This window comes from Plasmodium gonderi (genome assembly GCF_002157705.1).
Source record: "Plasmodium gonderi DNA, contig: Chr06, whole genome shotgun sequence".
Lineage (NCBI taxonomy): Eukaryota > Apicomplexa > Aconoidasida > Haemosporida > Plasmodiidae > Plasmodium > Plasmodium gonderi.
Genome location: NW_021628931.1, coordinates 414,854 through 435,971, shown reverse-complemented (window position 1 = coordinate 435,971; position 21,118 = coordinate 414,854). Strand labels below are relative to the sequence as shown.

The 21,118-nt window shown below is 30.6% G+C and overlaps 6 protein-coding genes across 6 annotated transcripts; 4 read left to right on the top strand and 2 right to left on the bottom strand.

Annotated features, from left to right (window-relative positions):
• Positions 1 to 1,342: 1,342 nt before the first annotated feature.
• PGO_060760 (hypothetical protein, conserved) lies at positions 1,343 to 2,695 on the top strand (the record flags this gene model as incomplete). The annotated part of the gene is made up of 1 exon (XM_028686720.1): positions 1,343 to 2,695. One exon carries the CDS (start codon positions 1,343 to 1,345, stop codon positions 2,693 to 2,695), a length of 1,353 nt encoding a protein of 450 aa, XP_028542521.1.
• Positions 2,696 to 4,276: 1,581 nt separating this feature from the next.
• On the top strand, positions 4,277 to 5,327 carry PGO_060750 (hypothetical protein, conserved; the record flags this gene model as incomplete). The annotated part of the gene is made up of 4 exons (XM_028686719.1): positions 4,277 to 4,363; positions 4,588 to 4,657; positions 4,883 to 4,986; positions 5,232 to 5,327. 4 exons carry the CDS (start codon positions 4,277 to 4,279, stop codon positions 5,325 to 5,327), a joined length of 357 nt encoding a protein of 118 aa, XP_028542520.1.
• A 581-nt stretch (positions 5,328 to 5,908) lies between these two features.
• PGO_060740 (4-hydroxy-3-methylbut-2-en-1-yl diphosphate synthase) lies at positions 5,909 to 8,269 on the bottom strand (the record flags this gene model as incomplete). Its single annotated transcript, XM_028686718.1, has 1 exon — positions 5,909 to 8,269. One exon carries the CDS (start codon positions 8,267 to 8,269, stop codon positions 5,909 to 5,911), a length of 2,361 nt encoding a protein of 786 aa, XP_028542519.1.
• A 3,711-nt stretch (positions 8,270 to 11,980) lies between these two features.
• On the top strand, positions 11,981 to 13,225 carry PGO_060730 (phospholipid scramblase; the record flags this gene model as incomplete). The annotated part of the gene is made up of 1 exon (XM_028686717.1): positions 11,981 to 13,225. The coding sequence occupies one exon, from the start codon at positions 11,981 to 11,983 to the stop codon at positions 13,223 to 13,225; it is 1,245 nt and encodes a 414-aa protein (XP_028542518.1).
• Positions 13,226 to 14,309: 1,084 nt separating this feature from the next.
• Positions 14,310 to 17,093, bottom strand: PGO_060720 (kelch domain-containing protein; the record flags this gene model as incomplete). Its single annotated transcript, XM_028686716.1, has 1 exon — positions 14,310 to 17,093. The coding sequence occupies one exon, from the start codon at positions 17,091 to 17,093 to the stop codon at positions 14,310 to 14,312; it is 2,784 nt and encodes a 927-aa protein (XP_028542517.1).
• A 2,318-nt stretch (positions 17,094 to 19,411) lies between these two features.
• PGO_060710 (citrate synthase, mitochondrial precursor) lies at positions 19,412 to 21,118 on the top strand (the record flags this gene model as incomplete). The annotated part of the gene is made up of 1 exon (XM_028686715.1): positions 19,412 to 21,118. The coding sequence occupies one exon, from the start codon at positions 19,412 to 19,414 to the stop codon at positions 21,116 to 21,118; it is 1,707 nt and encodes a 568-aa protein (XP_028542516.1).

Sequence of the window (21,118 nt, the reverse complement as noted above, 5' to 3'; positions counted from 1 at the left end):
TTTTTTTTGTAAATATATATTGTACGCATGCATACATTTTATTATGCTATAATAGGAATAATTTAGTTTTCGACTTATACCCGATGACCGCTTAAAAACTGTAACATACATTTGGTTATTTTTATTTTATCCTACTTTGTTTTATTTTATTCTATTTTATTGTACTTATTTATTTATTAATTTTATTTTATTTTATTTTTTTTTTTTGTTCTAAGTATGATAAACACGTGCTATTTTTACAACAAGGGGCCAGTTTAAGAGCAGCATTTTTTTTTCCCCCCCCACTTCACATGAACATGCAAAAAAAAAAAAATAAATAAGTAAAATAAATGAGCAAACAAATGAACAAATAAATGAACAAACAAATGAACAAACAAATGAGCAAATAAATGAACAACAAATTGAAATTGAATAGATAAATGTAGTCACATAATAAGGAAACTGTTCAAGTGGGGAAAAAAAATCGTTAACAAAAATACTACTCACTTGAATTAGTAATTACTTATTATATTTAGTGCTATATACTACTCCTGTGCTAGTCATCCCCCATGTGAGATGCAGGTCTATTCTAGCAACTAAATTTTTTCACCTTTGAGGGCGGTGGAGGTTTAAACGTAGTACTTAAGTGTTTACATTTCTGCGCGCATGTTTAACAAATTTGTTCTCCTGCACATGGGAAAGCTACTTTTTGTCATACTTTCGTTTTTAATCCCAGGGGGTGGGGAAATAGGGAACAAAAAAAATTTTTTTTTTTATGAACAGCTAGCCAAAATTGTTCATATTTGTTCGCTTGCTTGTAAGTTTAGCTTAGTTTAATTTTTTTTTTTTTTTTTTTCCTTTTCTTCCTTTTACCCATTTTATGCAAATATAATGTAAAAAGTTTAAAAGGTTTTTTCCGTGTTCACATACTAAGATTTTGTCTGCAAGCATTATTTTGTTTGATCCGAAGGTGTTAGGAATTTTCTTCCATCTCTTGTCCCCCCCCCGATTCATCTTTTCGTTAGTTCTTTTTTTTTTTTTTTTTCGCCTTATGTGTGAGCACTTCATTTGTGTAGGAACCTGACAAGATAAGAACTTAACGCAAGAGTTCTTATATATTCCTATACACCTGCATCCCTACATGTCAACACGAGTAAATTGTATATACACATATATATATATATATATATATATATATACATGTACATATACATAGAGTATGAATAGAGAGTACTTAATAACGTACCTTAAGTTACAAAATTCTGAACAGAATAGCAGCTTGTGTGAAAAGATAAGATATCAGGAAGGGGATGCGAAAGAAGCTGCAACACTCAGATGGACAACAAGATACCCTTCGCGAATGATGGAAGACGATGATGTTATAGAAACACTCTTTAAAAGAGACAGTGAATCGAGGAAAAGGGACAGATGTACAATATGCAAGAGCGATTATCGAAAAGCCATTAATACATTTATGAATTGGGAAATTGTGCTATTACTAACGAACCTTTTAGTTTTTCTCATAATAATATATAAATATTTAAGAGATAAAAAATTAGATACAACGCATAAAAAGTTGTTTAGGTCTTATGAAAGCGCCGGTCATTTTATGCAGGGTTTAACATTTGTTATTATGACTGTGCCATTCAAATTTACCAAGAAAATAATAAAGTTTATCTTCAACTGTGTGATGAAAAATGATTCATACATGAATGAAGCAAAACAAATATATGAAAATGTTGGAGGTATTCACGATATTGAAGCAAATAAAATAAATAATTACTTATCCAATGAGGAAGATGGAGAAATAGGAATAAAGTCAAAGGGAATCGAAAGAAACTCAGCCGTAAACACCACTCAAGATAATATCCATGAAAATAATATAGAAAGAGAAATAGCAAATGGACACTGTTTAAATCCATATAAACATGAAACATGGGGAGAGGGAAATGGAAACGAGCATCTTGTCGAAATTGGTGCTAATAGGAATAATACTTGTTGTAATGGCAGTGGTAATACTCACAAGAATTCCTCTGGGGAACGATCAAATATGAATAGACGAAGGAAGGGGGGAAACGGGAGTAGAGAAGGCTTTTGTGGAATAGAAGATAATGGAAACATTTCCTTATACGAATCTTTTGTTAATAGCTTGGGTTTCCCAGCCAACATACCAAAACATACAAAAGAAAAAGTTCAGTATTTTTTTTTATGCGCAAAATTATTTTCACAGAAAAAAAGCGCATACCTTTTTGTTTTCAAATACGTCCTTACCTTCATACTGATGTTTGCATATCCATTATACAATTTGATAAAGAGAATGATACGCTATAATTATTTTCACGAATCATCTTACTATATGAATGAATTCGACTTTGCTTCTGGTTTACTTGGAGGAGTAATATTTGTTTTCGTATATGGATTTTTCAGATTTTTTATTAACCTTTATATGAATAGAAAAAATGAGAAATTTTACTTTTATGATAATTACCCTTTTCTGACCGAAGTGAAATGCTTATGCGACAAGAACATAAGGATCATTATAAATAATAATCCAAACTTAAAAGGATTAGCGATACGTTACTTGAATTCATATTGTAATTACAAAACCCTTCTTTTAATGGGTCTTATAATTCTATCGAATGTACGTGCCTTTTCCTTCCTTTTTTCCCTTACCTCCTTGACGAGAAGTATGAATACAGAAGCCCAAAAAGAGTAACAGTGAGAGAGACACTACCCTTGCAACATGTGTCTAGACGGAGTGTATACATCTTCACAGCTTGTTTGAAACGTAACCTTGATTCCCAATCCGAACGCACACACACACCATTCTTTGTTTTCTGTAAACTTCGTGTGAAGCAAATCTGTAATTTGCAGATGAGTTTGTTTCCCAAATGGATCGTTGGCATGGTTTTTTTCTACCCAAGGAATTTCTTTCTTTTGTGAAATTTTTTTTTGAATTTTTTCGTGTGAATTTTTTGTGATCTTTTTTTATGAATTTTTTGTGATCTTTTCTTGTGAATTTTTTATGATTTTTCCCACTTTCCTATTTTCACTTGGCATCACTTGCCTTGTAAATGGTTTAAGTGTGCATGTTATAATTTTTGAAAGTGTCTGGGGATCATGTAAAATTTTTTTTCAAATTCGTTTAAACGAACCCTGTGCACGTATACAAATACAACTTGTATCATACATATGCATGTGTCTACATATAGCAACCAGATGGCTATCTCACCCTTATCCACCCCTCCAAACTGCCTAAATCTGTTAACCCGTTAAATTTCTTAAACCGCTAAAATGTCTGAAATTTTATTTAGTTCGTGACCCTTTATTTTTAATTTCTTTTTCAAATCTTGGATATGCCATTTTTTTAGTAATGAAAAAATGAAAAATCTCTTGGAACTGGTGAGAAGGGATTAAAAAGATAAATTTATTTCTGTAAATGTTCACGATGAAAACATGTTGAGAAGATACAAAAAAAAAAAAAAAAAAAAAGAGGGTAATTTATTTTCTCTCTTCATCTTTTTGTCCTTGCTCTCATTCTCTTTTTTTTTTTTTTTTTTTTTTTTTTTTGAAAGAATAAACTAGGCTGCGTGTGCTTTGATTATGTGTATATTTACCGTCGCTTTAAATGATACAATCGCGAATTTAATGTGAAAACATATATAAAATAGAAAGAAGTTATCAGAGAGATACAAACGGAAAAAGGTAATTTTCTGATGAAGCATATTTACGCTGCTCGAATTTAAAAGCTTTTTCTATTTTATAGTCGCGTAACTTGCTGTTCTAATTTTATAATCATACTTGCACACATGCACTCAACATACGCTTGTCACTACACCACTACGACTTTCGCGTTACCAAAACAAAAAAAGATGGTAAAATTATTGCACTAACAGAAGAGAAGAAGAATAGCAAAAAAAAAAAAAAAAAAAAAATGCGCAGAAAAATACATAAAGGAAAGCCTGGATGAACAAAAGAAAACGAAGATTTCCAAAAACAGAAAGAAGAAAACTGTACGCATGAAAAAAAGGAAGTTGTTTACAAGAATAATAACAAGAATGTAATGTTAAGTAGCTACGTTAAATCACCATCATATAGTAGCTAATTTATACCATCCCATTCAATAATTTTAGGCTTATAACTACAGAGGAGAACTAAACCCATATCCAATCTGCCTTAAGTGCTCCCCTCCCCCCCGTCCACACCCACGTGCATATATAAACATATATATATATATATATATAAGGGGCATTTTTCTAAAAATCCAACCGTATTGCTAGAGAACGAAGAGGGGAAAATGACTTGGGGACAATGGTGGCCGCATGACCCTGTGGCAAAAACTGAAAACCTGGACCCATACCTAGTCAAAGTAGAAAAGAAAAAGGTAAAACAAATAAACCCGTAAGGATGAGAAAGAAAAGAAACGGCAATCCCCAAATCGGCATATTTAAGAAAAAAAATACGCTATCATAATTGCACATGTTAGTATATATGTGAAAGCCTACTAGCCAAGTTGCCAGAATAGCGTGAAAATAATGCATTAAAATTATTAATGTTCATATTTTTTTTTTTAACGCAAAAAAAAAAAAAAAAAACACACACACACAGGTATATTGGTACTGCGCTTGCGGGACAAGTAAAAATCAACCATGGTGTGACGGAACACACAAAGGGAGCGGTAAAAATGATCATTATTTCGAACGAAAATGTATATATTAAAGAGAGATATTTTTGTAAACATTTCTTAAGCATCATTCCATGTTCGTGTCCCATTTATATAATTGAAAAAAAAATTTTCACACTCTATTGATCCCTTGCGATGGTGGGTACATATTTTCTCCTTAATTAATGTTTTTTTTTTTTTTTTTTTTTTTTTTCCTTTTTTGTTTCCCCTTTTGCGAAGGAAGAAAGCCTATCATGTATATCCCACAGACAAGTGGATACAGACTTCTAAGTGGTTGTAGACAAAGTACACATCTCCCACATTACGACTTTTCAGATTTATGGGTAAAAGCACCAAATGAATTGAAAAAAAATAAATCCCTTTCCCCATTTCCGTGTTATGATATATGAAATATTTGAATGTTTATTTGTTTTCATGTGTAGTTGTTAAAAAGGGAAATGAAATATAGATGTATCATGTAAAAGAATGAATTTTCGTTCCCTCCATATCTTTTATTTCTCGTCGCGTCGCACATTTTTTATTTTATTTTTTTTCTGTCTCACCCTTTCCATTTTACCCCAATTCCAAGGTTCGTGCAAATAAAAATGTTCCCAAGGCAGCCCTCTTTACGTATGTAGCACTTTTTTCATTTGGAATTATGACAACTTGGTTGTTTCACCCATAGAAAAAGGAAAAGTGCATAGGAGAGTATGTAACTTTATGCAAGTTGCGCAAAGAGTTATTTTTTGTCTTTTATTATTATTTTTTTTTTTTTTTTATCTTTTAATGATGTTCACCTAAATGTGCATGCGGTGTGTATGTATGGCCGTGTACACTTCATTGATACCCCTTTTCCCATACCTTAAACAAGTGTAAAAACAAACTTAAAAAAATTTTTCATTTTGTAAAAGTTAGAATTGTTGCAAGTTGGTGCTGAGCACACACATATGGATACACATGTGGGGATGCATACTTAGGTGAGCATTTTTTTTTTAAAAAAATCAGTTTCCACAAGAGGTACATTTTGCCCACGATATGGCGTTACATTCACACTGCTTAACATTAAAAAAAAAAAAAAAAAAAAGGAAAGAGAGGAGACGAGAAAAGAAGAGGAGAGAAAAGAAGAGAAGGTCAACGGAGGAAAGGCGGGAGGAGGGGATGAAGTATGAGGGAGTGTTGATGGCTTACCCACGGGAATTAAACACTCACACATAGGAGCATTCTCACAGTTGAGCACACTTTCTACACGATGGAATCACATCGAGCCTATGGATCTTTCCATTTTCCATGCTTCTTAATGAGCTGAATAAGTTTATCACAAGCTTCTTCCTCGGGTATGTTTCGCTCAACCAATTGTTTACCATAGTATAAATCAATTTTTTTAGGAGCACTTCCCACATAACCAAAATGTGCATCCGCCATTTCCCCAATACCATTAACAATACAACCCATGACAGCAATTTTAATTCCCTTTAGATGTCCAGTTAGTTTCATAATTTTTTTCGTTGTTTCTTGAATATTAAAAAGGGTTCTGCCACAAGATGGGCATGCAATATAATCAGTTTTAAATAAACGAATACGTGTATCTTGTAAAATGTTTAGAGTGATAAATGAACTGAGCGCAACTCGAGAAGATATGTGTTCTCTATTTTCCACTTTTACATTAACAGGATCATTTGTAACATTAATTATAAGTCCGTCACCCATTAAATCGATTAAACACGTCCCAACATATACTGTAGAATCTACCAGTATATCATCATAATTAGTAGAACTAATATTAGCATAGTGTATATAAGGTATATTTATTTTTAATGAATTTACAATTTCGTTAAATCTTCTCGTAACAAGTACATGTTCATATATATTATCCGATTTTAAGAAGAAAAGTATAGGACGTGAATTTGATTCTTTAATTTGATTCATCACCTGTTCTATCAGTTTAGAGTCTTCTTTTCCGTTAACAGTTAGTGCATAACCATTTTCTCCGTTTTGCAGTGGAATCCGACCATTATGCTTTTCTAAAATGGTCCTTAAATTTTTTATATCGATGTAAAATAATATGTTCTTATTTAGGTTCACTTTAACTTGATTAAGCACATTTACACTTCTTTCATCATATTCTACGAAGATGTATAACCCTGCTTCAGTCAATTTTTCAATTGTCCTTTTTGCTCTGTCTGTTAATTCATCAATGTTCGGTATAATTATTATGTCTGTTGATTTGACCCCTTTTTTAAGATTTCCATTTTGGTCCAATTCTAAATTCAAATCTTTAAAAATTTGAAGAGCATCTTCTAATTCTTTTACAGTGATTACGTTTCCGATGGTGCATTCTTCGTGTAGTACTTTGTTTTTCTTTTCTACGTTTCTTTTGGTTATACTGTTGAAATTTCGAAAATTCTCTTCAAAGGATAATAGCGAAGATGTTGTGGTATTTCCAAGCGTAGATGGTAAAATGTTATCTTCTGATTCTTGATAAAACATTCTTTTTTTTAAATTTTGAATTAATTTTCGGCAAGGAGTTAATTCTTCCCAAGGGTCCTCAGTGAGAGAAATTCTAATGGTGTCTCCAATTCCGTCATATAGTAGTGACCCTATGCCTAAGTATGATTTAATTCTTCCATTATCCCCATAGCCTGCTTCTGTTACACCTAAGTGTATAGGGAATAACAACCCGTTTTTCATTTTTTCATACTGCTTAGAAACTAGTAATCTATAGGAATGTATCATTATGTATGCATTAGAAGCTTTCATAGAAAAAACGACATTAAAAAAATTATTTTGTGTGCATAAATCTGAAAATTCAAAAGCTGATTCAACCATACCTAAAGGTGTATCTCCATAGTACGAGAGCATTCTAGAAGACAAGGATCCATGATTTGTTCCTATTCGTATGGCTCTATTTAACCTTTTACATTTTTCAATTAAAGGAATAAACTTTTCTTTAATAAATAATTTACCTTGATCAAATTCTTCTTTTGTTTTGAATACTTGATCAATCCATTTTTTTCTTCCATCTACGTAATTCCCTGGATTCACGCGAATTTTGTCAAACACATCAGCTGCCATTAGAGATATTTTTGGATTAAAATGTATGTCAGCAACTAAGGGAATAGTTACATTTTCAGATAATAATTTTTCTTTAATACGGTAGCTCGCTTCTACTTCTTGAACCCCTTGAACTGTTAGTCTAACTAAATCAGCACCCAAATCTTGGCACTTTTTAATTTGATATACACATTCTTCTACATTTCTTGTATCACAGTTGGTCATGGTTTGAATAGCTATTTTGTTATTACCCCCAATTTTTATATTTCCAATAGTAACTTCCCTCGTTGGTAATCTCCTATACCTTTTACTACATTCGCAGTATTTCTTTATGCCTTTTATAAGATTATATTTTTCTTCATCTATTAATGATGACTTTAAAAAAATTCTTTTCCTCTTCTTCTTCTCCGTACCTTTGAAATCTAGCAAAAATAGATACAAATTCTGTTTATTCCCTTTGTTTCCTTTTGCAAATATGTTAATAATATTAGATCTTTTTTGGAAGACCTTTTTTTTTATTTTTATATAGGAAGATACTACTACCACAAAAAAAAGTAGCCTTTTTACGTAACTCATTTTGGCTTTCCAAGCAATTTTCGTTTTGAAATATTACGGGGGGTTCGACGCATTGTGAATCACAACAGAGTGTGTGAACAGAGCCAGACGTTTTGTAAATTGGTTTCCTTATGGCACATGTATTTTCATTTGCACATTTATCCGTGTATTTTACATTTATTTTAGATAATGCCTTTGTGTTCGCCTACGGACAAGAGGCAACAAACTTAACGCTGACATAATTGGGAAAAAACAAAGGGAGTATGCGAGTGTGGATTGATTGAGGGATTGGCTGAGGGATTGATTGAGGGATTGGCTGAGGGATTGATTGAGGGATTGGCTGAGGGATTGATTGAGGGTTTGATTGAGGGATTGACTGAGGGATTGATTGAGGGTTTGATTGAGGGATTGACTGAGGGATTGACTGAGGGATTGACTGAGGGATTGGCTGAGGGATTGACTGAGGGATTGACTGAGGGACTGACTCAGGAATTGATTGAGGGATTTCCTTTACAGGTAATATATATCACGTTATTTTATCAACGTGGTGTTTCTTTGTTATCTAGTATCTGCTGCTCTAACGGCCTGGGGATTAGCTATACATTCTTTTTTATTTTCATTTTTATTTTACTTTTTATTTTTTCGTTTTTACTTTTATTTTATGCATTATTTATCTTGTTGTTACCTACCCACTGAAAAAGTTACTTAACTGCGTGTCAATGACTTTCATAATATATTCTATATAAAATCGATCCCCTTTAATTATATTATTACTGATTCTGTCGAATTGCTGCTACAGATTAGCACACACTTATGTTTCTTTTTTTTTTTTTTTATTATTTCCTCAAAAACATATGAACAGGTTCTATTCCTCTTTTTGCTCATATTATTTGCTCTATCATTGTTTTTTTATTTTATTATTATTATTTTTTTTTTTTTTTTCCTTAAATTTTACACTTTTTCCTTACCCTTGTGTATAATTACTTATGGATGTAAAACTTATTTTTTTTTTTTTTTTTTTTTTTTTTCTTATAAAAAAATAAAAATAAAAAATAAAAAAATATGCTATTTGAAATTATCTGAAGTGTACGCAAATTGGGTATAAATTGCTAAACATCAAAGTGGTAATAATATACAAGTGTGTAATTGTTATGAACAGAAAAATTAGCGAAAAAGTGAAGAAGAAATATAGACTGAGTTCAAAGTATTGTAAACAAGCTAAAGATTTTTGTTCGAGAAACTTGTTGGAGATTCGTTTGAAAAATATGAATCTTAATTCACGAAAAATTAGTCACAAATCTTGACATTGTGGTGGGACACTGATATATGTAGAAACAACCTCTGTAGGGCAATAAGTTAAATTGTTATGTAAGGAATGGATCTCTAAAGGTTGGTAACTTCGTCATGTGTAATTTTAAAGCTCACATTGTAAAACTGACCCCTGAAAATCATCGTTGTGACCTTTTGAGTGAGCTTCAATATTGGTGCATATGCTCAAGATTAACCGTAAATTATGTTAGTTATACATATGTAGGTAAAAATATGTGGATCTATACACATAAACAATGAGACATAAACGTTTGTTTTGTCATTCACAAACCCTTTAAACAGGGTTCCCAACATTTCCCCCCTAATCATCGAGAAAAGGCAAAAAAGATTTGTCTTACAATATTCCAACAATTTAATTGCCAACCACTATACACCCCCACTTCTTCTCATATTCAATCTACACTTTTCTTTCTTTTTTTTTTTTTTTTTTTTTTTTTTTCTTTTTCTTACACAATGTTTTGATATGACATGGATGAAAACTAACTCATTTTTCTTTGAAGTGAATAAAATGGTAAGTATAAATCATATCAAAATCCCCCCACCACCACCAAAAAAAAAAGAATGTTTTCATTTTAAAAAAGTGAAATATCTTTTTGTCTCACACCTTTTCAAATATTTTTTCACAAGCTTATAATATCACTTTTGTAACATTTTCAGAACTTAGAATATTTAATTTTTAATTTTGTTTACAACGAAATTACCATACTGCTTGATAAAACTAGTACGGGAACTTAAATACATAATTTAATTTTATCAATGAAAAAAAAAACAGAAAAAACAAAAAGAGCACTTATAATAAAATTATGCAATTGTATGTAGAAAATATTTTCTATTTTCAATTAAGTGGAGAAGAAGTGTTGTGTGTGGAAATAAAACATATGAGCCAGCGATCTTATGCTCGGACACTACTTCATTAGGGTTTCTCATAAAAGACATGAATTTTGATAAAACAAAAAATGTGTCTCAAAAAAAAGAAAAAAAAAAAAAAAAAAAAGTTAAAAACTAAGGTATTGTCTACGTTAGATAAAATTTTAAACAAACAATCCTTTCCTCTTTAGGATGACCGAAGTGTGCATATTTTAAACTTAAGCAGGGCTGCGTTGTTCCGTATGAAAGGTTATAAGGATGAGAAGTATTCAAAATGGATATCCATGAACACACATGTGCATGCACTTTTGCGCTCCTTTTCTGCAAAATAAAATTAACTATAAGGTACTATTATCTATCAAAATTTAGTCAAACGTAAGTATTATATGGGGGGAGGGGTAAAAATTTCGAATTGTTTTGTTTTACTTCAAATTTTCACTTTTATCATTAACAGTGTCGTGATATATGTTAGTGCGCACTAATGAAAGTACCTGTCCAGTTTAGGTAAATTAAAAAAAAAAAAAAAAAAATTTTGCTCATAAAATGCATTTTTTTTTATATTTTTTTTTTTTTTCTCCTTCTATAATGAACAATCAGATATATTAATATATTTAACCCCATTACAATACACATGTTCAAAAAGAATGTCTTTTCCTTAAGGAGAAACATCAGAATTGTTGATATCATTTGGAGATTTGATTAAGCAAATCGTGCTTGAAAACAAAATTTTATCTTTTTCATATTTGCAAATTAACAATTTCGAATAAATTTTTTTTTTTTTTTTTTAATAAAAAAAGGAAAAACAACACACTGAAAAAGAATGTCTGTGTCCTCTTCTCAATCGAGGAACTTTTCATATTACGAGAACCAGGCAGGGATTGTTGTGTTTGCATATATTTTTGCCCTGTAACCAATGATGCGTGCATTTTTTGCACTTTCTTTTTTTTTCCATTTTTTTCACATATCAACGTACGTACATTGTCCAGTAATTTCATATACAAGAAAAAATCTTTCCGAAGAAGATTAATTATTCGCATGCCAACTTATTTTTTTGCAAAAATAAAAAGAATAAAATAAAGCGAAGCAAAATAAAACAAAATAGAATGAAATAAGACAAAATAAAACAAAACAGCACAAAATAAAGCAAAATAGAGTGGAAAAAAAAAAAAAAAAAAAAAAAAAAAAAAAAAAAAAGTAAAAAAAAAAAAAAAATTTTAAAAAAAAAAAATTTTTTAAAAAAAAAAAAAAAAAAAAAAAAAACGAAAAAAAAAAAAAAAAAAAAAAAAAAAAAAAAAAAAAAAAAAAAAAAAAAAAAAAAAAAAAAAAAAAAAAAAAAAGAGGAAAAAAAAAAAAAAAAAAAAAAAAAAAAATACAAACATGTGCGACAATAGGAATTCTTTTAAAAAAAATAATTTTTTTATAAAAAAGTACAAGAGTTGAGAGAAAATATACATACATATATATGTGTTATAACAAAACTTGCAGAAGCAACACTAATCTATAGGAACTCCAAACATTTCCACTTTTGAAGTTACAATGAACAACCAGTTCATGAATATTCCCATAAAGAAGGCTATTTACACGTCTGATATGGTGGAGAAGGAAGAAAACAAAAAGAATGTAGGGGGACAGCACGGAAACAACTCAAACGTTGGAAATCCCCATGTCAATAATCAACACCCGGGCCAGTATTCCAATCAACACTCAAACCAGCACCCAAATCAGCACCCAAGTCAGTATTCCAATCAACACTCAAACCAGCACCCAAATCAGCACCCAAGTCAGTATTCCAATCAACACCCAAATCAGCACCCAAATCAGCACCCAAGTCAGCACCCGGGCCAGTATTTCAATCAACACCCAAACCAGCACCCAAATCAACACCCAAACCAGCACCCAAATCAACACCCAAACCAGCACCCAAATCAACACTCAAACCATTATCCCAATAGTCAATATGCAAATGCACCACATCCGAATATGCCCAACACCAATTACAACTACCCCTATCCAAACATGCACAATTACCAATATCCCTATCCCATGCCTCCACCACAACAACAAATGAATATGTTCACAAATGATTGGAAGAGCATCTTAGCCCCATTAAAAAGTTGCAGAATAAAACAACAATTTGATGACAGAGAATTTTTAGCAGATTTTGCCATGGGGTTTAAAGTAGATTTTAATAATAGGTATTTAGTATTAGATGGATCAACTGAGTTGTTGAAATTTACAGCTACTGAACGTTCAGATTGTTTTAATAGAAATTGTTTACCGAAAATGTGTATTCCAATTAATATGAATATAATATCATATGGAAAAGAAATAAGTAAACCTGATATTGTGGTAGAAAAGGATTGTACATGTACTATGCTGTGTTTAAATAGACCAACTATTAAAATGTATGATTTTTCAAATAATAATAATAAGGAGTTAATCGGAACTATAAAAGCTCCTTTCAGTTGTTGTTCATACAAATTTGATTTATTTGATTCTTCCAATAGAAAGATTATTTATATGGATGATACATGTTGTCAGCTTAGTATTTTATTTCCTCTTCCATGTGGCCCTTTTAAATTTAGTAATTTTTTTTTGCGTGATGCAAAAACGAATGAAAAAGTTGCTCATTTGCAAAAGGAAGTTCCATTCTTAAAATTTGTAAAGAGGGATATTGACAATTATACCTTAAACTTTGAAGAAGTGAAAAATCCTGAATGGAAAATGATGCTCTTAGCCTTTTCGCTATTTATGGATTACATATATTATGACGCCAAATGAGATCGCTTCAAAGGGTCCACTTTGGAAGGTTTACCCTAGGAAGAATGAATTCAGTTGAAGAAATGGAAAACGAGATATAAAAAAATCATAAGATATTTTTTGAATTCATTCATCTCTCGACATGTTTTAATAACTAAGCTTATTGTTGTAGAAGGAAGGATTGTTTCTTTTCTATTTCTTCTTTTTTTTTTTTTTTTTTTTTTTTTTTTTGTGTGTGTATGTTGCATTATTAAGAATGAATTATCTTCGTTATGCAACGGGTTTCCCAGAATACGCGCGGAGAGAGAAAGGAAATATATATAATATCGACAGTATATACTAAGTAGAATGTTATACTTCCTCTTGTTTTACATTTTCGTTTTCATATTCATGATTTCGCATTTTCCCTTTTTTGTCTTAAGTGCAAAAAAAGAAAAAAAAAAATTAATCATAATAATTTGCTACTATCTCTAATGTGTTTGGGGCTTATAAATAGTCCGTATGCATATATCTGTAGGTACATAGATATGTATGTCGGTTTTTATTTTCCAATTTCAGACGTTTTATTTTTTTTATAATTCTCGTATGCATACATATATATACATATGTATATGTTTGGGTGTGCAGGAATGCACACGTATTGACCATGCTTGTGTGCATGTATATATTTAAAGGAATATAATGAACATAATACTAATTAATGAAAAGCGCAGCATTTTCATAAATTAAAAATTCAATTAAATGAATTAGTGAACATCTCAAATAAAATGGTCAGGTGGGGAAAACCATGGGTGGATTAAATAAAAGGAGTGGTGGTTATACCAAGGTGGGATAAAACAGAACAAAAAAAAAAAAAAAAAAAAAAAAAAAAAAAGCCATGCGCACGTACACATATGTGCACACGTATGCACATTGTTAAAATTTGAAAATCCCTGGGAAGAGCAAAACATACATATGAGTTTCAATTGAGGAAACAAAAATACTCCAAAGGGGATAGCGATCACAACACACAGTTTTTTGTATATACCCATAGTGCACCTCAGATGTACTACTAAGGGTGGAAAAGCTAAATATCTGTTCCATTCGCTTATGTCTACTTAACTAACTAGCTAGAGAATTCCTCGGCATTATCACTTGAGCTCCCATTTGTTATGCTCGATTCGTATTCGTCTAATAATAGTAATTCTCTATATTTCTGAATTTTATTATGATATTTTTTTAGCGCTTGATATTTTTGCTCACACAAAATAAAAGCATCTTTTCTATTTTTTTTATTTTCAGTTACAACATTTAGCTGTCTCAACCAATGTTGTTTTGTTCTCAAAAAGAATTCATTTAAATTTTCATTGGCATCAAAATTAAACCCAATACTTTCGGACTTTATTTTATTTTCTATTTTTTTAATTTTATTAGAAATTATTAAATTTTCTATTTCCTTTTCATCTTTATCTTCATCATCTATAGACAATGAAGAACTCAAATCAGTTTCGTCTACATATATATCATCCAGATTTCCTTTATGTACTAACTCCCATTTTTCTCTTTTAAAAATATTAATTTTCCAATGATCACTCAGCATAATTTCGTTATTCTTATATTCATACATACCACCAAATAGATGTAACATTTTGTTTAATACGAATATATGGCTATTGATTCTCCCAATTGGTTCCCCATCATTTATTACGAACTTCACTTTTTTGTCTTCCCTGTTGCTTTCTGAGTCTGAATCGGTTAAGCCATCTATATGTATTATGGCATCTTCTTTTTGTTCTATGGGAAGCTCCCCCTGTAATATGGTATGCTTCTCCTCTGCTATGGTATACTCCCCCTCTGCTATCGAATGATTATTGTCGTTTCTCCCTACACAACCATTCGGTGCTCCTTTTTCCTTAACAGTTTTGTCACCATTTTTATCATCGTTAAGCGTGCAAGATTTACTCAAGTTCTTTACATTTTTTAAGTTATCCACTAATTTTACGAGGTTCGAATGTGTTGATTCTTGGGACTGTATAAAAATGGGGTGTGTGTCAATTACTTTGTTTACTGTGGTAGAGCACGTTTCTTCCTTCACATTCGGCAAATGGTTATCTCCGTTTTGAAAATTCTCCTGAAATTCTTTTTTCTCACTGTGGATTTCACATCTTTTTTTATTTCCCTCCCTTTCTTCCATACCCTTTCCTTGCTCTCCTTCTTCATCTTCCCTATTTATCTTCATAGTTTTCTTATTCCCATTTTCATCAAAATAGACAAACACACTTGAGTAGTACTCGTCATCATTATTGTTGTCACTGAAATCGCTGGAATCGTGGCTATCCGATAAGATATCCTTCGATGTGCCAAATATGGCTTTTTTATTTTTGGAAAAAGGTTCTCCTTCCTCTGGTAGGAAATGCTTATCGTTATGCCCACCATTTTTGTAGTTTTTGTTGTCGCTATCCCTTGAATGGGTTTCACTCGATTTGAGTTCTTCACTTTTATTTTTTTTATTTTCCCCACTGTTTTTATTTATCTCTTTCGGGTGAGTAGTGCACTTCAGGATAAGGTAGGACCAGTGCTCTTTGTTCATGTCGAATGAGTATAAATCGTTAAAAAAGATGGATTGCATGTTTAGAGATTCCTCTAGGGAGATGCCATTTTTGTTAGTATTTTTGTCTCCATTGTGCGTACTACTACTCTGTGTTGTTATATTATTCAAATTATTTTTTTCCACTTTGTCAAAAACGCCTCCAAATAATATTAACGAATTTTTGTAAATGCATGTGCTGAAGCCAATTCTCTTGGAGGGTTGAAAAATACTTTTTTTTAATTTTTTAAAATTGACTGAAATGTTATCTTCTCCTAAATAGTTTATATTTATTATCCACATGTCACTGTAATAAATACCGATTGCATTTCTTGCTGTATTTTTTATCTGCGCATAACCACCATATATATACACTTTCTGAAATTTCATATCTGTGAACAGACTAACACTAGATCTCTTAGATGGCATGTAAGAATCTAAATCGAAATTTTTAAAAAATGTGTTTTTCACATTTGGGGATAAACCTATTTCGTTCTTGTTTTTTTTTTTTTCATTTTTTGTGTATAAAGAGGAGTTACTATTATTTTCTCCATCACCTTGTGTCAATCTCTTAAACAAAGAATTTAAATATATATTTGTTAGATTTACCCATTTATTGCTACTGATAATGTACATATATAAATCGTTAAAATATTCTACTGACCTTCCGTTATCAAAAAAACCTCCAAACATAATTATACAGCTTTTCCATAAAATCATTCGATGTCCGCTCCTCGGGGAAGGTTTTTCATCTCTTTTGTTTTTACATTCTATTTCTTCAAAGGAGTTATTTTTTAAATCAAATGACCAAAAATCACTGTAATGAAAAAATTGTGTGTTGGTACATAATTCGCCTCCAAAAATGTATAACTTTTTATTGAAATAAACAGCTTGATGTGAACACCTAGGTTTGGGTTTTTTACTAGTTGTGTAATAATATTTCCATTTATCTTTAACTATATTATACTTAAATAAATCATTATATGCTATTAATTCATTGTTATCATTGTACTCACCACCAAATAAAAGAAATTCTTCTTCATTAATAAAAGTTACAGAAGAGTTTGATCTGGGGCTCGGTTTGTCACATTCTACAAATGTGTTGTTGGTTGTAGTATTCACATTTATGTGTCCATACTTATCCTTTTTGTTTAAATTTTCGTAATACAAACATATAGTTTCAAAATCTGCATCACTTAATGCATCATTGATGTCATTATTGTTTTTTTTTTTTTTGGATTTCAAGGACTTAAGCTTTTGCTTCTCTTTTTTCTGCTTTAGTTTTTCTTGCTTTTCTTTACTTTTTTTATTTTTCTTTCCCATTTTATCATATCATCTTTTTCTTTTTTTTGTATGTATGTATTTTCCGGCTTATCTTTGTATTTTCGTGGTACCCAAATGATTTCGAGCAAGTTGTATATACATATGCATTCATAGAACTTATGTGTATATTATACATAAGTTCATAGAAGAGCCCCTCATTCTATCCTTTTCAGGTATTCAATGGAAATTTGAAAATTCTTATTTTTGTTGACCACATAATATTTTTCCTAATTACTCAGAGGCGCTCGCCGAATCTAAAATGTTATTCCGCTTTGTTTTTTCGCATATTTATTAATTTATTTCTATCACTTTTTTTATTATTTTTATTACATGCCTGAACAAAACCTAAATCGTTTTTAATTTTTCTTGTGGCACGGAGATATCATGTCGAACCTTCATCGTCACCTATATTTTTAACCAATTTTGAGTCATATTTTTAGTACTTTTTTTTTTTTTTCTTTTTTTTCACATGGTTATGATTCTACCCTCATTTTTTTTTTCATATCCCTTGAGGATTTTTTCTTTTTGGAAAATTGAAAAAGGAATTTATAGGCATCTACATTTTGTAGATGATGAAATTTGTTTTTTTCCTTTTTTTTTTTTTTTTGTGTATAATGTTTGAAAAGTAATAGGTATACGAGGTAAGAGTGTATATAAATAGAAACCTGATTGGAGGTGGGCGAAGGAGAGAAGAATGAAATTGCAGGACGATTCATAAGGTAACAACAGGGCAGGTAAAATATCAAGCATGATTTTTTCTTTTGTTTTAATTTCTCCTTTTTGCATTCCCGCACATTTTGACCTTTTATTAAAAGGTACTTTTTTATGTCCTCCCCCCCCCAAATTTTCATTTCTCACAAATATTAAACATTATCATTATTGTGTTTTAAGAGATATGATAAAATATCATTTTCTTCAGCTTTGCAAAGAATTTTATCATCTTTATTATAGTTTATGGAATGAGAAGTTTTTATATGGACTACTGGGTAAGAAAAAAAAAAAAAAAACATTCCTTTTTTCCCTTACAAACATAAAGAAAATGGATAAAGTTTTAAAAACACACACCCCATAACATTATTTTTAATTATCCCTCATTTCTTCCGTTAAATCGGTTTATTCAATTATTTGAACAATTTCAATCAAATTAAAAGCAAAAATATGTAAGTCGTGTGACAGGTTTATACATTTTCGTCTTTTGAAAACTTTCACAAAGTCTACAAATGGACAATTTGTCCCACACAATTCATATTTTATTCAGCATTTGTCTGACATCTATATTTGTAGCCAATATAATACGCTGAATGTATATTTTCACATCACATGTCTATGAAAAAAAAAAAAAAAAAAAAAAAAAAAAACATTGTCTAGCCAAACTTGTGATATTTATATGAACTCACATGTACTTTTACATATAGCTCATTTCATGCAATTGTCCTTAAAACTCTGTTTAAAATAATGTATGAAGGGATGTATTGTTCACAAATAGGAAATATATTTTTCCATAAGTATCATTTAATGACTTGCACAGCTCAGAAGGTGATACATATGCATGCAAAAAAAAAAAAAAAAACAAAAAAAATTGCTAAAATATTTTACAAAAAATAAAGAAAAATAACAAACCTTTTTTTTTTTTTTTTTTTTTTTTTTACGCAGCATAAGTGCATGTTGCTTATTTTCTTTTAAAACATTTCAAACAAAAGGAATATTTACAATTGTACGCATACACACATACGGCTCATATATGTAACATGATATACCACAGCCCTAATTGTAGTAATATTTTTTTGTGAGACGAAACTTAAAATTTTCACTCAATTTCTTCCTTGTGTGGCAAAATTTTATGTGATCATTTACTGCACACCATTATTTTACCATTCTTCTTGATTAACACAAATGAAAATTTTCGATCTTAATTTTCCACACTTTTGTTCATTGGTGAATGCCCTCGACATTAGTTGAATAGAGTAAAGGAGTTTTATTTAATTGTACATTTCCATGTTTTACCGCTTTAATAACATATCATTTAAACTTTTTTTTTTTTTTTTTTTTTTTATTTTTAGCTCTCCATTTTTTTATTCTTTTCGCCTCCATGGGCAGAATTATGCATCACATAGACACTTTTCCATTTTATTGAATTTTTACATCAAGTTAATCACAGTGCCGAGAGTGAAGAAGAAGAAAAAAAAAAAAAAAAAAAAGCCATACGTATAACCTACTGACGTAGACATAAATCATTACATATATAAACACACTTGTCAGGAGCAAGTGTGAAAACATACAATACTTTTCACGAAAGAGACAAATACCATTTAAGCATAATGAAAACAATCCAAAATATTACATATCGAAGCACACGACATAATGCAAGCCTTGATATAGTATCTATGGGTAGATACGTGCACAAGGGGATATTCACATCTCATCCAGAAAAAAGACAATATGATGAAAAACTTTTAATGAGTCATAAGAAAACAAAGTTAGTAAATGAGAAAAGGTGTTTTTTTAACTGCCCAAATGTTGGCATGATACCTGTTGTCAGAATAAAGGGGATAAATATGAAGCATGTTTACCATTTTTCAAGTGATAATAGGGTGGAATCAAATTTATACTTAGAAAATTATTCTAAAATAAAAAAACATATCAACAGTATAGATAATGAGGAATCTGTTATTATGACAATTTTGAAGGAGAAAACATATGAATGCATACAGAAAACTCGGGAAAAATTAAAAGGAATTATACATACATATCCAAACACACCCATTTCTATTTGTACACCAAATAATGTTATTGGGGGATTAAGAAACACCATAACATTAATTACTGACACGTCCATTTTAGAGAAGAGGAAAGGGATTCTATTTAGAGGTAGAACTGTAGATAAAATTTTAAAAGATTTTCCGAAATGGGACGAAAGTTGTGAATATCCTATGGCAGAAGCTATGCTTTGGTATTTATTAACAAAAGAAATACCAGCAGTTGATGATTTAAAACTGTTTTCAAGAGAATTATATTGCAGAACTAAAAAAATTCCACCATGTGTTTTTGAATTTATAGATAATATACCTACCTTTACACACCCAATGAGTCAATTGATATCCACTGTTTCGTTTTTAGAATCATTTTCTTTATTTAAAATAAAATATTCTGAGGGAATATTAAAAACGGATTATTGGAAATACATTTTGGAAGATGCTGTTTCTCTAATCGCGCAAATTCAAGTTATTTGCGCATATATTTTTAAAAGGACCTTTATAGATAATAATATAAAAAAAGGAGATGGAATGAATCTAGATATTGATTCTGATTGGTCAGCTAATTTTGCAAAATTAATAGGTTTTGAAAGTAATGAGGTAAAGGATTTGTTAAGATTATATTTTCTTTTACACAGCGATCATGAGGGTGGAAATGCAAGTGCTCATGTATCTCATTTGATAGGAAGTACCTTAGGAAATCCTTATTTGTCTTTTTCTGGATGTGCTATTGCATTATCTGGACCGTTGCATGGGTTAGCTAATCAAGAATGTTTAAAATTTCTCTTGGACATAAAAAAAAAACTTGATGGTAAAGAACTAACATATGAATTTATTGAAAAATATGCCAAAAACTTTCTAAATTCTGGAAGAGTTATTCCTGGATATGGGCATGCAGTTTTAAGAGTCCCGGATCCTCGTTTCTTAGCTCTTCGAAACTTTGCTTTAGCACATTTTCCAGATGATCCTATTGTGCAAATATTAGAAATGTGTTATAAGGTAATACCAGGAATTCTTTCAGCCACTGGGAAAGTGAGAAATCCATATCCAAATGTTGATTGTTATAGCGGTTCTCTCTTATATCATTATGGCATTAAGTATCCAGAATACTATACCGTCCTCTTTGCGCTTTCCAGATCCATAGGCGTAATGTCACAATTGGTATTATCGAGGGGATTAATGTATCCATTAGAACGACCTAAATCGGTGGATGTGCATAATTTAAAAAAAATATGCGAAAGAAATTATGTTAAAATTGAAGAATTCGAATAA